The sequence below is a fragment of the Vanellus vanellus genome (genome assembly GCF_965231255.1).
Source record: "Vanellus vanellus genome assembly, chromosome: 17".
Lineage (NCBI taxonomy): Eukaryota > Metazoa > Chordata > Aves > Charadriiformes > Charadriidae > Vanellus > Vanellus vanellus.
The window spans coordinates 695,961-713,401 of record NC_138922.1 but is presented as its reverse complement, the minus strand read 5'-3'; the positions used below and the strand labels follow the sequence as shown (position 1 = coordinate 713,401).

At 43.2% G+C, this 17,441-nt stretch overlaps 1 protein-coding gene across 1 annotated transcript in view; it reads left to right on the top strand.

Annotated features, from left to right (window-relative positions):
• Positions 1 to 266: 266 nt before the first annotated feature.
• The window catches only part of LOC309679054 (myosin-4-like), a gene marked incomplete at both ends in the record, with an annotated part of 36,676 nt that continues 19,501 nt past the window's right edge, over positions 267 to 17,441 (top strand). Inside the window, 19 exons of the mRNA XM_082492285.1 lie at positions 267 to 470; positions 565 to 708; positions 802 to 958; positions 1,515 to 1,542; positions 1,633 to 1,744; positions 5,699 to 5,791; positions 5,888 to 5,951; positions 6,041 to 6,139; positions 6,237 to 6,340; positions 6,560 to 6,698; positions 7,113 to 7,231; positions 7,327 to 7,476; positions 7,557 to 7,727; positions 9,695 to 10,004; positions 11,448 to 11,521; positions 12,072 to 12,159; positions 14,311 to 14,428; positions 15,872 to 15,995; positions 16,850 to 16,986. Coding sequence (XP_082348411.1) covers positions 267 to 470; positions 565 to 708; positions 802 to 958; positions 1,515 to 1,542; positions 1,633 to 1,744; positions 5,699 to 5,791; positions 5,888 to 5,951; positions 6,041 to 6,139; positions 6,237 to 6,340; positions 6,560 to 6,698; positions 7,113 to 7,231; positions 7,327 to 7,476; positions 7,557 to 7,727; positions 9,695 to 10,004; positions 11,448 to 11,521; positions 12,072 to 12,159; positions 14,311 to 14,428; positions 15,872 to 15,995; positions 16,850 to 16,986 — 2,435 coding nt within the window. The remainder of the gene's footprint in view (positions 471 to 564; positions 709 to 801; positions 959 to 1,514; positions 1,543 to 1,632; positions 1,745 to 5,698; positions 5,792 to 5,887; positions 5,952 to 6,040; positions 6,140 to 6,236; positions 6,341 to 6,559; positions 6,699 to 7,112; positions 7,232 to 7,326; positions 7,477 to 7,556; positions 7,728 to 9,694; positions 10,005 to 11,447; positions 11,522 to 12,071; positions 12,160 to 14,310; positions 14,429 to 15,871; positions 15,996 to 16,849; positions 16,987 to 17,441) is intronic.

The following is a 17,441-nucleotide window of genomic DNA, read 5'->3' as shown; positions in this document are numbered from 1 at the left end:
ACAGCAGGAGAGGCTTTTGAAGACTTGTAGCTTGATATTCTCTCTGCCCTCACTTGGGCACGCAGGCACCCTGTTGAAGGTGGATGTCTTCAAAGACAATACATCTCAGTGTAAAAAAGGAAATTTATTAGCACTTCTTCAGTGGATACTTAAAATTGAGGCAGAGGTTAAGTGCCTGATGTCAATTAGTCCTCTTCCTCTTAGTCATTCAGCATGACCACTTTCTCTCTGAAACTTTTCTGAATTCCTCCAGAGCAAGTCCAGCCATGAGTTCAGATGCAGAGATGGCAATCTTTGGAGAGGCTGCTCCCTATTTACGAAAGCCTGAGAAAGAGAGAATTGAAGCCCAGAATCGTCCATTTGATGCTAAGGCAGCCTGTTTTGTAGTGGATGAAAAGCAAATGTATGTGAAAGGTACCATACAGAGTAGAGAAGGTGGCAAAGTCACAGTTAAAACACATGATGATACAGTAAGTGATACCAACTGTTACTCATACATGATCACCCAGTTGAGGCAGTTCCCTGGCTTAGATTTCTTCTCCTGTTCCCTTCTGGTTTTGTCAGACTGTGACTGTAAAGGATGATGAAGTGTTTCCCATGAATCCTCCCAAATTTGATAAAATTGAGGACATGGCCATGATGACCCACCTCCACGAACCCGCTGTGCTGTACAACCTCAAAGAGCGTTATGCAGCCTGGATGATCTACGTAAGTACCGGCAGCAGTCTTCCGTTGGGTAGCGAGGAGGAACTGCTGTGCCAGGCTAAGTGGAAGCCAACGTGCTGTCTCCCTTCCTCGCAGACCTACTCGGGTCTCTTCTGCGTCACTGTCAACCCCTACAAGTGGCTGCCGGTGTACAACCCGGAGGTGGTGGCTGGCTACCGAGGCAAGAAGCGCCAGGAGGCCCCTCCACACATCTTCTCCATCTCTGACAATGCCTATCAGTCCATGCTGACTGGTGAGTCATTTGGCAAGAATGGGAAACCCTGATATATGCAGGGCTGGCTGGTTAGTCAAGGAACACTTGACAGTTCAGGCATCTCAGGTACTCTTCTACTTAGTGCCTGAGGCACCGACCTAAGGCACAACTCAAGATTAGACTGCCTGTGGCACCTTAATGACCTCCGTGCTGTCAAGTAATGAAGGAAAGGCTGTAGCTATCTATACGGCTTTGTGCCCACTCTCCAAATAAGGAATTTAAAGAAACAGTAAGGAAGGAACACAGCAGAGAATCTGATTCTGATTAAACAATATTTAAGCCAAGATTTATACATAAAAGTAAACAAATATGAAGTGGGAAGCTTTACAAAGAACCATGGCTTGGAGTTAGATTTTGGGCTGCTCCAGCCCTCTGCGCACAGAAAAATCCAAATGCAGACTTTACCTTATCTGGTTACAAAGTGATAAATGCAGTTACAACACAGTTCTTTCCCTTGAAGTCAGTTAGTTATGTCTGAGGAACAGAAGCCCTTCACATCTCATTTGAACCGCTCTTTCTGTGACTTTGTTTTCAGATCGTACCAATCAGTCAATCCTTATCACGTGAGTACATTTTGATATGTGTGACAAAGCTGACAGAGAAGTAGAAATGTTTTCTCTTTCCTGTAAGAATTAATATTTTCATTTCAACAGTGGAGAATCTGGTGCAGGGAAGACTGTGAATACAAAGCGTGTCATCCAGTACTTTGCAACAATTGCAGTTACTGGTGAGAAGAAGAAAGACCAACAGCCCGGCAAAATGCAGGTATGTCATTTCCTCTCCCTTCCAGTGTTTGCCCATGACTGTGCCTGCAGAGCAGAAACTACCAATGAATATTTTTGAGTTTCAGGACTATCAAAAGGCAGAAAGTGTAGCACAACTGAGGAGGCAGTCAGGATGTCTCTCAGGACAGTCGAGCACGCCTACGCTCATTTACCCCTGCTACCCGGCCTCCATCCCTCTGAACGCTAGTGGAACTCTCCTTAAAGAAACATTTTCTTAATGTAGGAAAGGCCCAAGACTCAGTTTGCAAGGCTTTTGACACCGTTTCCCACAGCATTCTCCTGGAGAAACTGGCTGCTCATGGCCTGGACAGGTATACTCTTCACTGGGTAAAAAACTGGCTGGATAGCTGTGCCCAGAGAGTGGTGGTAAATGGAGTTAAATCCAGTTGGTGTCCAGTGACGAGTGGTGTCCCCCAGGGATCGGTGCTGGGGCCCATTCTCTTTAATATCTTTATCAATGATCTGGATGAGGGGATCGAATGCACCCTCAGTAAGTTCGCAGACGACACTAAACTAGGGGGGCGTGTTGATCTGCTTGAGGGTAGATTGGCTCTGCAGAGGGATCTGGACAGGCTGGACAGATGGGCTGAGGCCAATGGTATGAGGTTCAACAAGGCCAAGTGTCGGGTCCTGCACTTGGGTCACAACAACCCCATGCAGCGCTACAGACTGGGGGCGGAGTGGCTCGAAAGCTGCCCGGCAGAAAAGGACCTGGGGGTGTTGGTGGACAGCCGGCTGAGCATGAGCCAGCAGTGTGCCCAGGCAGCCAAGAAGGCCAACACCATCCTGGCCTGCATCAGGAATAGTGTGGTGAGCCGGACTAGGGAAGTAATCATCCCCCTGTACTCGGCACTGGTGAGGCCTCACCTCGAGTACTGTGTTCAGTTTTGGGCCCCTCACTACAAGAAGGACATTGAGGTGTTGGAGCGTGTCCAGAGAAGGGCTACAAAGCTGGTGAAGGGTCTGGAGGACAAACCTTATGAGGAACGACTGAGGGATCTGGGGTTGTTTAGCCTGGAGAAGAGGAGGCTGAGGGGAGACCTTATCACCCTCTACAACTACCTGAAAGGAGGTTTTAGAGAGATGGGAGCTGACCTCTTTTCCCTGGTGACAAGTGATAGGACAAGAGAAAACGGGTTCAAGTTATGTCAGGGCAGGTTTAGATTGGATATTAGGAAGCATTTTTTCACTGAAAGGGAATAAGCTGCCCAGAGAGGTGGTGGATTCACCATCCCTGGAGGTGTTTAAGAAAAGGGTAGATGAGGTGCTTAGGGACATGGTTTAGAAGTGGTGGTGTTTTTATCAGGGTAGGTTAATGGTTGGACTTGATGATCTTAAAGGTCCCTTCCAACCTCACTGATTCTATGATTCTATGATTCTATGATTCTCTCTAGTCTCCATTTACACAGGGGAAGTCTGCCCCAGGGAGAGGAAGATAATGTAGAAGAGCATTTTTCTCTGTTCTGACTGTCTGTCCATGTATCTATCCATTAGTATTCTATGAGATCAGCCACATCCATAGCACCTGAGTGGCTGCAAGCGCAAAGACAGCAGTTGATTCCCACTTGCACGAGATTGTGCCATTCCTATTCCTTGTTTCATTCCTATTGACATGGGAAGTGCAGGAACTCTGAACTCCAGAACAGTTGTGCTGAAGTTAAGAGTCATTTAAATTGCATCAGGGAGTAGTTTCCACTGACTTGTTCTCCTGCCTGTGGTAACATAACAGCCCTGAGGGCCAGCATAAGAAAAGGGGTAGATTTGGGACAGCTGGGACCACCTGCCTGGCCATTAGAAAGTAACCTCAAAAAGAGTCCTTCCAGGGAAGAAAGCACATGCTCTGATGCTCCTTTCTGCTGAGCTGCCCAGCTGCTGCAATCTGAGCCCACTAGTGCATTTGCAAGGCGTGGGCTTCATTCCCTAGCACAGACCAAGCCACAAACATCCTTGTGGCACAAGCGTGTGTCACCAGTCTGTGAGATGGTATGTGCATCAAAGTGGGTGACACGTGTCAGCATGTTATTTGAGTACCCAAGGACATGGCAGAACCTAAGGAGATTCCAAGGTTGAATATACTTTTCACACTCAGAGGCAGGTGGCTGTGACTGATGGGTTATTATGGCCAAGGCAAGTTCATCACACTCTTTCCATCAGCACCATTTCAGAATCTGCTGGGCTCAGCTTTCACCAGCTGCTCACTATGCTGGGACTGATCTCAGAAAAACACTGAGACAGCTGAGAGATGTATTGACCATGTCTGATATAATGAAAGTCACCTAGCTCTCAGATGGGAAGCAACCTGTTCTTTCCTCTTTTGAGCTCATTCACAGAATACTCTATTTTTTTTATTATTCACAATGTCTGTAACAGTAGTACGTGCCTCTTCATAAGAACATTAAATAAAACACTCAGGTTATAGTTCTGTCTAGACCAGCATTTCCCCAGAATACTGTCTCAGCCTCCATCACTTTGTCACCAAGCCTGTAGACAGGATTCCAGAATGAACTTGTGTAAAGAATTGCCATGTCTTCTTCCACGTTGTTCTTCATGCACGATGCTCCCTTGTGAGTTCCCTGGTCAGAGTTGAACACTAAAAGGAAGTTTGGTGTTGGTCTAGTCAGCTGCACTGACACACCTCTTCTCTTCTCTTCTCTTCTCTTCTCTTCTCTTCTCTTCTCTTCTCTTCTCTTCTCTTCTCTTCTCTTCTCTTCTCTTCTCTTCTCTTCTCTTCTCTTCTCTTCTCTTCTCTTCTCTTCTCTAACAAGGAAGTTCATTTAGAAATCTGAAAGATACACGTGAGAGGGCATTACTCTAAGGACTTGGGACTTTTGATTTTTAAAAATTATACAGAGCTTCATATGCTACTGTGTTGCCTTAATTTTATAGGGTCCACCTTCACCATAGACTAATAAAAACTAATTTAAACCCATTGTGCCATCTGCAGACAGTGTTGGGAATAGCGCTCCCTCGCCACTGCAAGACGTTAAAGGCTGCACTGAACACCACATACACATATGCAGCAACTTGAGCTGTGTCGTTGATCTTTCATCTAGAGAAAAACTGACATCTTTTTTCTCATTCTTTGTTTTCCATCTCTGTCTTGGAAATTATCCCTGCCAATCATGCCCTGAGTATGTAGGGATCAATCATAACTTTGCTAGAAACCTTGAGAAAAGCTTTGCTATATCACTCCAGAAAAGCACACAGTGACTCTGCTTCCTGGACTGTGTTGCACAGAAAAGAAGAGACATAATGTCACAGAAGCTTCTTTCCTCCCATAACAGTTAAAAAAGAGTGATTCAATACAATATCAAAACTTTACATGTTGATCATTCCTTCTGCACTCATGCAGCAAAGAAACTCAGTTTCTGTTCTCTGCTTTTTTACATTTGGTATTTGAGTCTCAGGCTTTGTCTGTGTCCCACTCTTCTTTTCAAAACATGTCTGGAGATGTATTTCTGCATTCTGAAAGGCTGCTGGTTGTTTGAATGCCATTGCAAAACGTTACATTCTCCCTTGCCTCCTACTAAAGGCTGTACCTCTTTCTGTGTGTCCTGGGCTTGAGTAACCTCCACAAAAAATCCCAGAATTTTCACATTTTCTTTAGCTGTCATGGTCTTTGTGAATGGGAAGCACCTCTCCCATACAGATTTCAAACTCCCTGAGCTCTACTGTAGTGACTCTGTATAAGATACCCAATATATGATAGCAGGTACAAGGAAACAAAATACATACATGCTTTTCAGCATTCTGCCCTTTGAAACGAATGGCAACATTCACGCGTGACGGCTGATGAGTGCTTAAAAACTCTGCTAAATTCTAGGTTAAAAAACCATATGAAGTGTAAAAATGATTCGTTTGTAATACCTCCTTTGCAATATCTGCTATTAACCAGTAGTGAAGTTTGGTAAGAAGCTTTTTCTCCTGTAACTAGGGAACTCTGGAGGATCAGATCATCCAAGCCAACCCACTGCTGGAGGCCTTTGGCAATGCCAAGACTGTGAGGAATGACAACTCCTCACGCTTTGTGAGTTCATTTCAGATTTGTTGGAATACAGACATCTAATACACGTCTCATTTGTTGATCGCTATAACCAATAGGCTGTTCTGTACTGCTTGATAGGGAAAATTCATCCGGATTCACTTTGGAGCAACTGGCAAGCTGGCCTCTGCAGATATCGAAACCTGTGAGTTGCAGCAAGTCAGTGCAGGCAGAATTTGGACATTTAAGATCTCAAGTTTATCAGGAGACTAACGGCATCTTTCTTATGCTTAGATCTTCTGGAGAAATCAAGAGTGACCTTCCAGCTGGCCAGTGAAAGGAGCTATCATATTTTTTACCAGATAATGTCCAACAAGAAGCCAGAGCTGATTGGTGAGTGCCAGAGGTGCTGGGCTTGGCTCCGCGAGTGCTTTCTCTTTCCACTGTGACCTGCCGCAGTGCCACCAAAGGTGCCCTGTATTACCTGCAGATCTCCTCCTCATCTCCACCAATCCCTACGACTTCCCCTACGTGAGCCAAGGAGAAGTCACTGTTGCCAGCATTGATGACAGCGAGGAGCTGCTTGCAACTGATGTGAGTGCAGCTGAGTGGCCGCAGGTGCCCCGCCAATAGGCCAGGGGCAACCGGGGACCCCACCAAGCACCTGCTCTGCCGCTGACCGCAGGGCCGCCGGAGCTCCACACGCTGGGTGCGGGAGGGAGGCAGGGGGAGAAACCCCACCATCCAGTCGCAGCACACCTCCTGTCAACAGCACCTTGTGCTTCTCTGACTTTCCCTGGCTTGCCTCTGCAGAGCGCCGTGGACATCCTGGGCTTCAGCCCCGATGAGAAGGTAGGGATGTACAAACTGACAGGAGCTGTCATGCACTACGGGAACATGAAGTTCAAGCAGAAGCAGCGGGAGGAGCAGGCAGAGCCAGACAGCACAGAAGGTAGTGTTTGCTGCAGAGTTTGCTTGTGAACTGCACCAGGAGACAAGTTAACAACCCCATCCCATAAAGTGTCCAACACTTTGACAATGATTTTCCCTTCCAGAAAATAAATGTTTTAAATTTGCTGCAAGTTCCACAAAGTCGATGATTTAATTTATGCTCCACAAGGAAACAGAGACACACAAAGACAAAGTATTGCTGCAGCCCTCCGGGTATGCAACAGGAGTGTGCTGCAGCTGAAATACCACCTGTGTTGGTGGGAAAACATTCTCCATCGGACTGGAGAAGAGCTTCCCTTGATGATAGGTGCATTTAAGTAGCACCAAAAGTAGGCTCCTTGTAACAGAAACATCCTAGAGGACCAGGAAACATTTATTTGCATCTTTTGAACTTGTTTGCTGTCTCTGATCCTAGTGGCTGACAAAGCTGGCTACCTGATGGGTCTGAATTCTGCTGATTTGCTCAAGGCTTTATGCTATCCCAGGGTGAAAGTTGGGAATGAATACGTAACTAAAGGACAAAATGTCCAACAGGTACCTAGACAGCTGATCAGCTTTTCATTTTGTTCAGGCATTTCTTTCAACTTTAAAGCTAACTCAACTTTCATTCATGGCTGTGTTTCTTACAGGTATACAATTCAGTGGGTGCATTGGCTAAATCAGTCTATGAAAAGATGTTCCTGTGGATGGTTACTCGAATCAACCAACAGCTGGATACAAAGCAGCCCAGACAGCATTTCATCGGTGTCCTGGACATTGCTGGCTTTGAAATTTTTGATGTGAGTTACAGTAGGTATGCTTGCCCATTGATAACTTTTCCAAACTAAATGGCTTTTTTTTTCATAATTTGAATTTGCAGTTCAACAGCCTGGAGCAGCTGTGCATCAACTTCACCAATGAGAAACTGCAACAGTTCTTCAACCACCACATGTTCGTGCTGGAGCAGGAGGAGTACAAGAAGGAAGGCATTGAATGGGAGTTCATTGACTTTGGGATGGACCTGGCTGCCTGCATTGAGCTCATTGAGAAGGTAGAGGAAATCTTTTCATTTTAGAAGAGCACATTACTTCCATGGTTGTTTATTTTAGGCCAGTCACTTTTAATAAATTGACACATTACTGTTGAATGACCCTCTCACAGAAGAAGAGTCAGTTTATAAAACAGAAGCTTTTGGAATGACAGGCTGCCTCTGCACAAACAATGATTTACTGAACAACATGGCTGGGGTGGAAGGGACAGGGAGTACATGATGTTAATTTTGTGCCTTTAACAAGACTGCCTTTAACAGTAAGGTGAATCTCAAGTCTTACTCCTTGCAGTAATGGATAGAATTAAGTTCTTAGTTCTAGCAACACAACTCCTTCTGGCCCCTCTGTCACTGCCCACTGCTACTGCACTGGACATCTGAAGGGGGATTAACCCCTCACTGCTATGTTACAAACCAGTGTCCAGTGGTTGTGCACAGCACTTACACATCATGTGCAAATCCAGTATGCACATACCCAAACAGCATCCTCCTCCTCAGGAGCATACAGGTATCTGCTCCCAGCACTATCATTCATGCCCAGTGCCCCGTGACTCATTCAGCCATCCCACACGCATGTTCACTGCCTGATTTTCATACCCATGGGACATGCCTTTGCACACATGAGCCTCACCTTTCCTGCTAACCTCCCATACTTCCCACCACAAAGCAGCATCTACAGCCAGTGCTACCATTCACAGCTAGTGCCTGTTGCATATCTCTATATCTAACACCCAAAATCCACACTTGCTGTGCAGTGTCCACACATTTTGTGTCCCATATCTTTGCAATACAGAATATTAGAGCCAGGGGAACCAGAACGCCTACACTGATCTAACACTGTAATCTCTTCTGTAATGACAGGAAAAAACGATGCAAATCATCTCCTTATAAAGTATGTTCTACTGGTGATTCTGTGAAACATCTTTATTATGCTTCCATTATAGAAGAGCAATCTGTATAGCTAACTCAGATCTAGATTCTGTTTTAGAAACACCTACAGTTAAGCAAGGTGAATGCTAACCCTCACACAGCGTTCACACCTAGATGGCAAAATCTTAATTCAAAACACGACATTCCTGCCCAGCATCCACCTCCTGCGGCCCAGCATCGACCTCCTGTGATGGCTGCTGCTCTGGAGGATCCCTGATTCTAGTTCTGGTGGCTACCTAGCTGAAATCAGTTGTAAGCATCTAATGGCATCTTATTAAATTTAAAAAAAGGTTCATACGAAGAAGGAACTCCTAGAATTCTCCCTAGGCCAATAAAGTGCAGGTCACGTCAGTGTCTCCAGCAAAATCAGAGGACATGTGCTTATCTGCACTATGAGAAGATACTTAATGTAGCTCAGGTGAAAGCTCTGATGTCACTGAGAATGTGCCTACATCTATGTATTGAAATACTTCTAATTTTAAATACAATTCTGAGACAAATTAAAAGTCTATGGGTATTCTAAAGTGCCAGATTATTGCTGTTTGCACTTCATATAAGGCGAGGAAAATCTGGTCCATCATGCACATTCACTGGAGACAGAGCAGGAGTTGTTATTGGTTAAGTTATCTATGCACATTCCTGAGGAGCCATCAAATTAAGTTCATGTTGACAATTGCAACCTTGCTTGTAACAGACATACACAACAGCATCAGTCCTGCAAACAGGACTCTCAAACCTACTTCCTAACAATATAAGGTAAAGATGATTGAAACCATTTATTATAATATGTGCAGTTAGCCCGTCATTCAAAGATGGAAGTAAACAGTACTGTCGCGTTGGGTAGTTTAAGGATAGTAGCTTGATTAATACGGACTAGTTATAGTTTGCCTGATCATTATAGTAACTAGTGATCTATTAAGAACTTGTGCAGTACAAATTACAGTCACTGAAACAAGCCACAAATCATGTGCAGGGTGACATTTTATTTACTTTTTCTCTCCCTGCCACTTACCTTCTTCATGTATTCGTATTTCTCCCAGCCCATGGGCATCTTCTCCATCCTGGAAGAGGAGTGCATGTTCCCCAAGGCAACTGACACCTCTTTCAAGAACAAGCTCTACGACCAGCATCTGGGCAAGTCCAACAACTTCCAGAAGCCCAAGCCTGCCAAAGGCAAGGCTGAGGCCCACTTCTCCCTGGTGCACTATGCTGGCACGGTGGACTACAACATCACTGGCTGGCTTGACAAGAACAAGGACCCCCTGAATGAAACTGTTGTGGGGCTGTACCAGAAATCATCCCTGAAGCTGCTGTCCTTCCTTTTCTCTAACTATGCTGGTGCAGAAACAAGTAAGTGCTTTTTCAGTGATAATTGATAAGACAAGAATCAACTAAAGTCTATTTCTGCTTCTCCTCTCTGTGGTATACTCTAGACTCTATCATCCCCTAATGTGACCCTGTTCTTGTGTGGACCTAGATATTGCAAAACTAAGATACCAACATGCAGAACTGCTGAAAACACCACATTCATGTGGTGCAGAGAAGTAAAACTCAGCAAGTTCAAAACAAAGTGAAAGGAGGTGTATGTTTCCTGATTTACTGAGTTGTTAATTATGTGCATGCTTACTCATCCTCTAGACAGGTGCCAAATATACATCCAAAGTGCAGCACTTTATAGTCTTTGGGGACAGAATTTTGTTTCTTGAGGTGAACTAGAAGAACTAAAAAGAGAACATGGAACTATTTCATGTCCAGCTGAGCAGTCCTGCTGTTGCAAGGGAAAATGAGAGAGAGAATATAATTTAGAACTCCTCTCAGGGCATCAAAGAGCAGTCCAATCTCTTGCCCTTTTTTGTGGCTGAAGACCATCAAGTTGGACCGTCAATAGGTCGACCTTACCAAAAATGGCCACACAGATTTCTACAAAAAACCACAATATTCTGGCAGCCTGGATGCTGGGCAAAAATGAGAGGCAGTATACAGTAGTACTCAACTCAGCCATCAGGCATATGGACAGCAGGGACAGAGGCTCAAGCGAGTACTGCATGGGGACTTTCCTGCAGTTCAGTCTGGCTATCATAACCATGCGTCTGAGCAAGCTCCTAGGAAATACTGGGGATGAGTCAGCTGTGGTCCTTGCAGGTATCATCAGTATAAGGAAGGCGAGAAGAAAAGGTTGTGGGGATAAACTTTTGTATAGGGTGTGAAGTTTGGAGCACAAAGTCTCCATTTAAGTCTCAATTTAATTGGCTTCAACAGTGCAGCAAATATGAAAAGGCATTGAGCTGCTTGGACTTGCATTTCTGAAACTATAATTTTCTTCCTGACTTGGGGCTGCCATAACTTGGAATAGATCCCTATTCTTCACCTGGAACATTGGATTAGGAGATTTTTCTAAAGAAGACTTCACTGCACTTATAAATGAATATCCACATTCTTGTGGCCTTTCACCTAAGTTAAAAAAAAAAAGGGGGGGGGTATGTCTATAAGTAAAAGCAATGTGACTAGTCGCAGAGTACACTGCTATGAAACTCACGTCAGGCCACAGTGTTCCATACTACCAAAGACATATACATTATGATGCAACCTAAATGATGCATCTGAGACCAAATATACCATAAACTGATGAACAACCAGCTATCAGCAGTTCATTAAAATTGTCGTGCACCAGTCGGTCAGTGTTTAAAACTAAAAGTTAATTATTTTATTGGCCCGTGACCAAATAAAGGAAGGTGAGGCCTAAAAAACATACTGCTTACTCTAACCATTCACCCCCTATCTACTTCTTCCAAGGTGATAGTGGTGGTGGCAAGAAAGGTGCTAAGAAGAAGGGGGGCTCTTTCCAGACGGTGTCTGCTGTGTTCAGGGTATGTGACTTTCCTTTTAAATGAGCCATGCTTCCACAAAAATGATCTGAGGGCTCAAACACCTCTGCTGTGAGGACAGGCTGAGAGAGTTGGGCTTGTTCAACCTGGAAGAGAGAAGGCTCTGGGGAGACCTTATTGCAGCCTGTTAATACTTAAAGAGGTCATATCAAGAAGATGGAGAAAGACTTATTACCAGGGGCTGTAGTGAGCGGACAAGGGGCAATGGTTTTAAACTGAAAGAGGGTAGATTTGGATTGGATATAAGGAAGAAATTTATTTATGATGAGGGTGGTGAGACATGTGAACAAGTTGCCCAGAGAAGTTGTGGATGCTCCATCATCAAAGCTTTCAAGGTCAAGTTAGGCAGGCCTTTGAGCAACCTGATCTAGTGAAAGATATCCCTTCCCATGGCAGGGGTGTTGGACTCAATGATCTTCAAAGGCCCCTTCCAACCCAAATCATTCTGTGATTCTACAACTCCTTGACATTTGAAAAAAAATGCAAAGGCTTTGTAGCCCAAAGCTCAAGACCATGTTTTGTTCTATCACAGGAAAATCTAAACAAGTTGATGACTAACCTGAGAAGTACCCATCCTCACTTTGTGCGTTGCCTGATTCCTAATGAGACCAAGACACCTGGTAAGTCCGTCATTTTACTCTGAAGACACGAGACTGACGGGAATTGGCCTGCTCATCTTCCACACGCACTTCTTCCAGAACAGTTACCATTGCACGTGAAGTTCTTGTGGGTGTTGGCCTGCGGGACAGTGCCCAAGTAAACCTTGTATTATTTACCATGACTGTAAACTTTTGAGCACTACATGATCTACAATACTTACCCATCTTTGCTTAATGTGTGTACGGAGCCGAAGATGAAAAAGATGGGATTGATTACAGCTGATGAAATTGTCTGCTGTCGGTAACAGCATTAGCAAATCCCTAACAGATGCCTAGTTTTAAGGACCACTGTGTCATTCAGAACTGTTGGGTTCAGCCCAAGACCACTTACCAATTTCTATATATTCAGTGTCAGGATCTGATTCACTGAGCTGGAGGACTGTCAAAGAAATCATATCTCATTTGCAGAATTCCGCGTACAAGCTGCTGGGTGCTGCTAGCACTTGGAAAGCATTTTGATATAAAGTTACTTTTTTTTTCCCCTTTATTTAATTAAATATTAAACTCTCACAAAGAGTTTAGTCTCTGAGAACAGTCAAGTTTGAGAGTATTTTCATGTGGCCATTAAATTAAACTACCTGGGGAGAGACTTGCCTGTGTGGGTTTTAGGAATCTAATCATTATGAGGTCATGGTAGAATGATAAGGTAGATACTGGTAGAAAGTAGTGGATGCAACAGGCGTACCAGGAAATAGGAGGTTAGCATCTGTTTAATTTGTTCGGGAAACAAAAGACCAATTTCAGAGCGTTTCTTACCTTTCTTGTTTATGTCTCTCTGTGTAACCCTGAAGACCACAAGCAGGATTTAAGCAACACACATGTATGACATTCACATTTCAACTATTCATCTAAACTCCTTTTATATTCAGTGGAGAGAAGCTGGCATTTTAAGGTATGACTCATCTGGCCCCTTTTATACATCTATCTTAGGATGAGATGAGTCACGTCCTAGAAGAAACTGTTTTACCCCACTGACTATAAATGAAGCCCAAATGGAAATGTCCACACTTCATATCCTAAGGTGAAGAAAGAGGAATCCCACTGGGGTCTTGACAGTAGAGAAGGTGTAAGGGGGGAATTAAGGAAAACCTACTAAAATAGAAAAGCCAGATATGGCTGTCATTTTAATGTTCAGTTGGTTGTTTTGACAGAGGTGACTCAGAGGGAATCTTGACTTTTGCCTTTTAAGAAAAGAAAAGTAGTACTGTGTGAGCAAAATTAAGGACGGTGAAGTGAAGGAAGAGAAACTGGGCATTTTCTGATTTTTAGCTGGTTTTAGGCTGCTTATGCTTGACTTTTCTAACAGTTCATTTGGTTACACCTTTATGGATTACACTGAAAAGATAAAGTTAAGGGTATGGACCATTCTGCACTAATTAATGCCTCTAGCAGCTGATGGAAATTTCTACATGACAAAGTGGGTCAATAAAACCCAGGAGGGTTTTGTTCCACCAGTTGTAGGTTGTCTGTAATACTTGAGATTAAGACCTAGTAATACAGTTGATTATTATATCCAATAGATATTTTAGGAGGAGAAAGATAATTCTTCCAGTGTTAATCAACTGTCCTCTACAGGCAGATTGAGAGCTTTAAGCAATATGCTTATCCACTCCTGTGTTGGAATCTATCTAACTATCAAATCTAATCAAGTTTAAGTACAGTCAGTACTTGCATGGCAGATCCAAGGTAAAAACTTACATAACGTGAAGAGCAGCTTGTCTAGATCTTACTACACTCTACATTGTGTCGCCTCTACCTACATCCAATGGTGATGTTGATCCTATTGAAGACTTTTCAGCTGGTCTCCTTAAGCACTCTCTTGCCATTTTTGAGTAATGTAGCCTTATGTCTTTTGGCCATTGGTGATTCACAAGCACTGCCAGCCCTAGCATTCTTAGTAAGGCTCAGCCCACTGAAACAGCTCTCTGCAACTTGTAGGAATTGAAGGCATGTTCTGTCTTCACTTCCTGCATCTTTAATCAAGAGCTGGTTGAATTTTATATTAAAAAAAAAAAAAAAAAAAAAAGGAGGTCATTCTGGAATGCTAATACTTTTATGGAGATTCTTTGAAAGAAAAGTAGAGTCATACACGATGGATGTATTTTGTTTAAGGTGAAATGGACCATTACTTGGTGATGCATCAGCTGCGGTGCAATGGGGTTCTAGAAGGCATCCGAATTTGCAGGAAGGGGTTTCCAAGCAGAATCATTTATGCAGACTTTAAGCAACGGTAGGTCTTCAGTTATTACTATCTGTTAAAAGCTCAGTAAACCGACCGCTCAGGTGACATCGTGGAAATACACCCTCTGAATCAGACTAGATTAGTGGCATTTGAGGGAACTAATTCATTAATACTGTCTTAGGTCACTCCAGTCTTTTCCCTCTTTGATCAGACCAGAGATTTCTTGATTCATCAGAACCAGTATCATTTCTAAACTGTAATCAATGCCCGATGATTCAAAGAGATGCAAAATACTTGTAGTGTAATGAATCAAGTGGCATTAAAGGCTGCTCTTTGTAAGTCTTCCAGAGTATACATAGAAAAACAATACATGTCAGCACAGTCTCCTTACAGTGCACGGACTAAGCATTCAGAAATCCCGGGCTTTTCTGGTGCTCTGTTACTGGCCTGGATGCTGTACCTTGTTTTCCTCATCTTTAAAACAGAGACAATTAAACCGGTTCATGTGAGCTCAGTTGCTATAAAGTGCTGGATCAGAACTGGCTGCAGTTATAACTAAATGTGACTGTAGCATCTTCCGTGCTGAACTGGTGTGAAAAGGACCCAAGACCTCTCTGAAAATGCCCTGCAACCTGATGTTCAGTAAGGCATTAGCTGGTCTCACTTGTCAAATCACAATTTGATGTAACAGAAGAAGGAATCCATCCATAATGGCCATGGTCCAGAACCAAAAACTGCTTTATAGTTCCAATGAAGTGTGCTGCAGTTCAGGAGGAGCTACAATGGAAGCCTAAAATAGAGAATAAATTCACTGCACCCTTATCACTGTCTTGATTTTACATATTCTCTTTCAAGGTAGACTTGAGAATAAGTGCTCAGGGTACAGTCACACATCCTTATTGATGTATCTGAAGAAACCCCTTTAGAAGGATTAGGTGGTCCTGTCCATCATACAGGATTACCTTAATCATTAATTTACCTTGCAAAATGATAAGGCTGCTTTTAGCATTTACAGAATAATACCATGCCATTTTTAGTCCAAACTCAAGGATTCAGTGGTACAACTTGTAGAGACTGTGAGCTGGGCAAGAACTGTATTCCCTTTAGAATATAGCTGATTTTTGTTAGTAGTTTTAATTCATCTTCAAGTTTATTTTGAGTAGTATTCCTCTGATCAATGAAACGAGATGAGAAGAGGTTGGCATGTTCTCACTATGTTCTTCCTAATTCCTGGACCTGCAGACACTCTTAAGTATGCACATTAATTTTATGTGTAACAACATACTGTGTTGTTACACAACCAACAAATTCCTCTGAAGAGTAGACGTGTCCCCTTGTCACCACACTCTGTTGAGCCAAGACTGTCTAGATTTCAGATGGTATATTCAGCTGCTTTCAGATAGCTCAGCTTCCATATATTTTATGATATACAATGGACCTTATTTTCCTCACCCTGTTTGCAACCAGTTCTTGCAACCCGTCTTACCACAGGTATAAGATTCTTAATGCCTCAGCCATTCCAGAAGGCCAATTCATTGACAGCAAAAAGGCTTCTGAAAAGCTTCTTTCCTCCATTGATGTGGACCACAACCAATACAGATTTGGCCACACCAAGGTATGTCCTTGTGGAAGAGTGGGTATAATTAATGGCAAAGAATATTGTTCATTGGAAGTATTTCTTGCATATGAAATCAGCCTTCTCAATGACTAGAAACGAAGTACACCACTAGCAAGAAGGAGTACAGAAAGCTTGTCTGGTTCTGGAGGTATGTGTGAGGGGTAACACTGGCAGCCCTGGGAACACCACGCTGCCAGAATGACCCAGTGTGGCTGCAACTTGAACTAGTGCTGCCCCTTTCTCTTGCCAGGTGAACTCATGTATATCAGTGCATATTAGACAGGCTCAGACAAGTTTGGACAGTCAGACTTTTCGGGGGATTTAGGCATACCCACAAGTCTGCCTTCCATATCCAAAGCAGTATTAGGTGGGACACTGATTCTCTGATCATCACAACCAAGGCAGTATTATCTCTAGACAAAAGCCCAGTCACGTACACTACTGAACAGCCATCAGCATGTACACTTCTGAGGCCATCTCTAAGTCAGTTCACAGGGCAAATCTTGAGCCTGACATAGAAGGGTACAGAGAAGAGACAGAGTAGGATATAGGACTAAGTTGAAAGTTAACTCTTTGTTTTAATAACTACCGATGAGCTAAGACCTTCCACAACCTACTCTGGAGCAGGCATCAAGTAAAACTGCAATAATGTGATTATATCATACATCGAGTAACTTGTCATGAATCACAGGGACAGTGAAGGTATGAATACTGACACAAAATTTCTCTAGCTGTTAAACATTTAGTCTGCAGGCTTTTTTCCAAGGCTGCCTTGTACTACCCTGCATCAGCTGCCAATGGTTGTGTATCTGCCTAAGCCTCTAACTATTTCACCCTCTTTTATTTTGTAGGTGTTCTTCAAGGCAGGTCTCCTGGGACTCCTAGAAGAGATGAGAGATGAGAAGCTTGTGAGCCTCATCACTCATACACAAGCTATGTGCAGAGGGTTCCTCATGAGAACTGAATTTAAAAAGATGAATGAAAGAAGGTAATATAAGAAAACATATATAAATATATATACTTTATATATAAAATATAAGAAAAATCATACTGTGTCAGACCAAAAGGCAGTAATGTAGTGTACTGTCTCAGGCAAAAAACTGTCCTCGGGAAAGACCCTCAGAAAGATTATGGGGAAACAGAGCAAACACAAACTAATAGTTTCCTTGATACAGCCTCCCAAATTCTGGCAATAGCTATTTAGCAATTGGACCATGCAGCTGAACCATGATATTTAGTATTTAACAGTGAACCTTTTCTCCAGGAATGCACTTACCATTTTCAAACTTTAAAGAACCCTGTGATGGAGACAGGCAACTGAACAAGTGCTAAGGTTTGTCTGTGTTGAACATGTTGTCTGATAATTTCATTGGATCACATCAATTTTGTAAGGAAAGCCATATAATCACTCTCTGCTCACTTCCTCTTTGATTTTCTTTCATG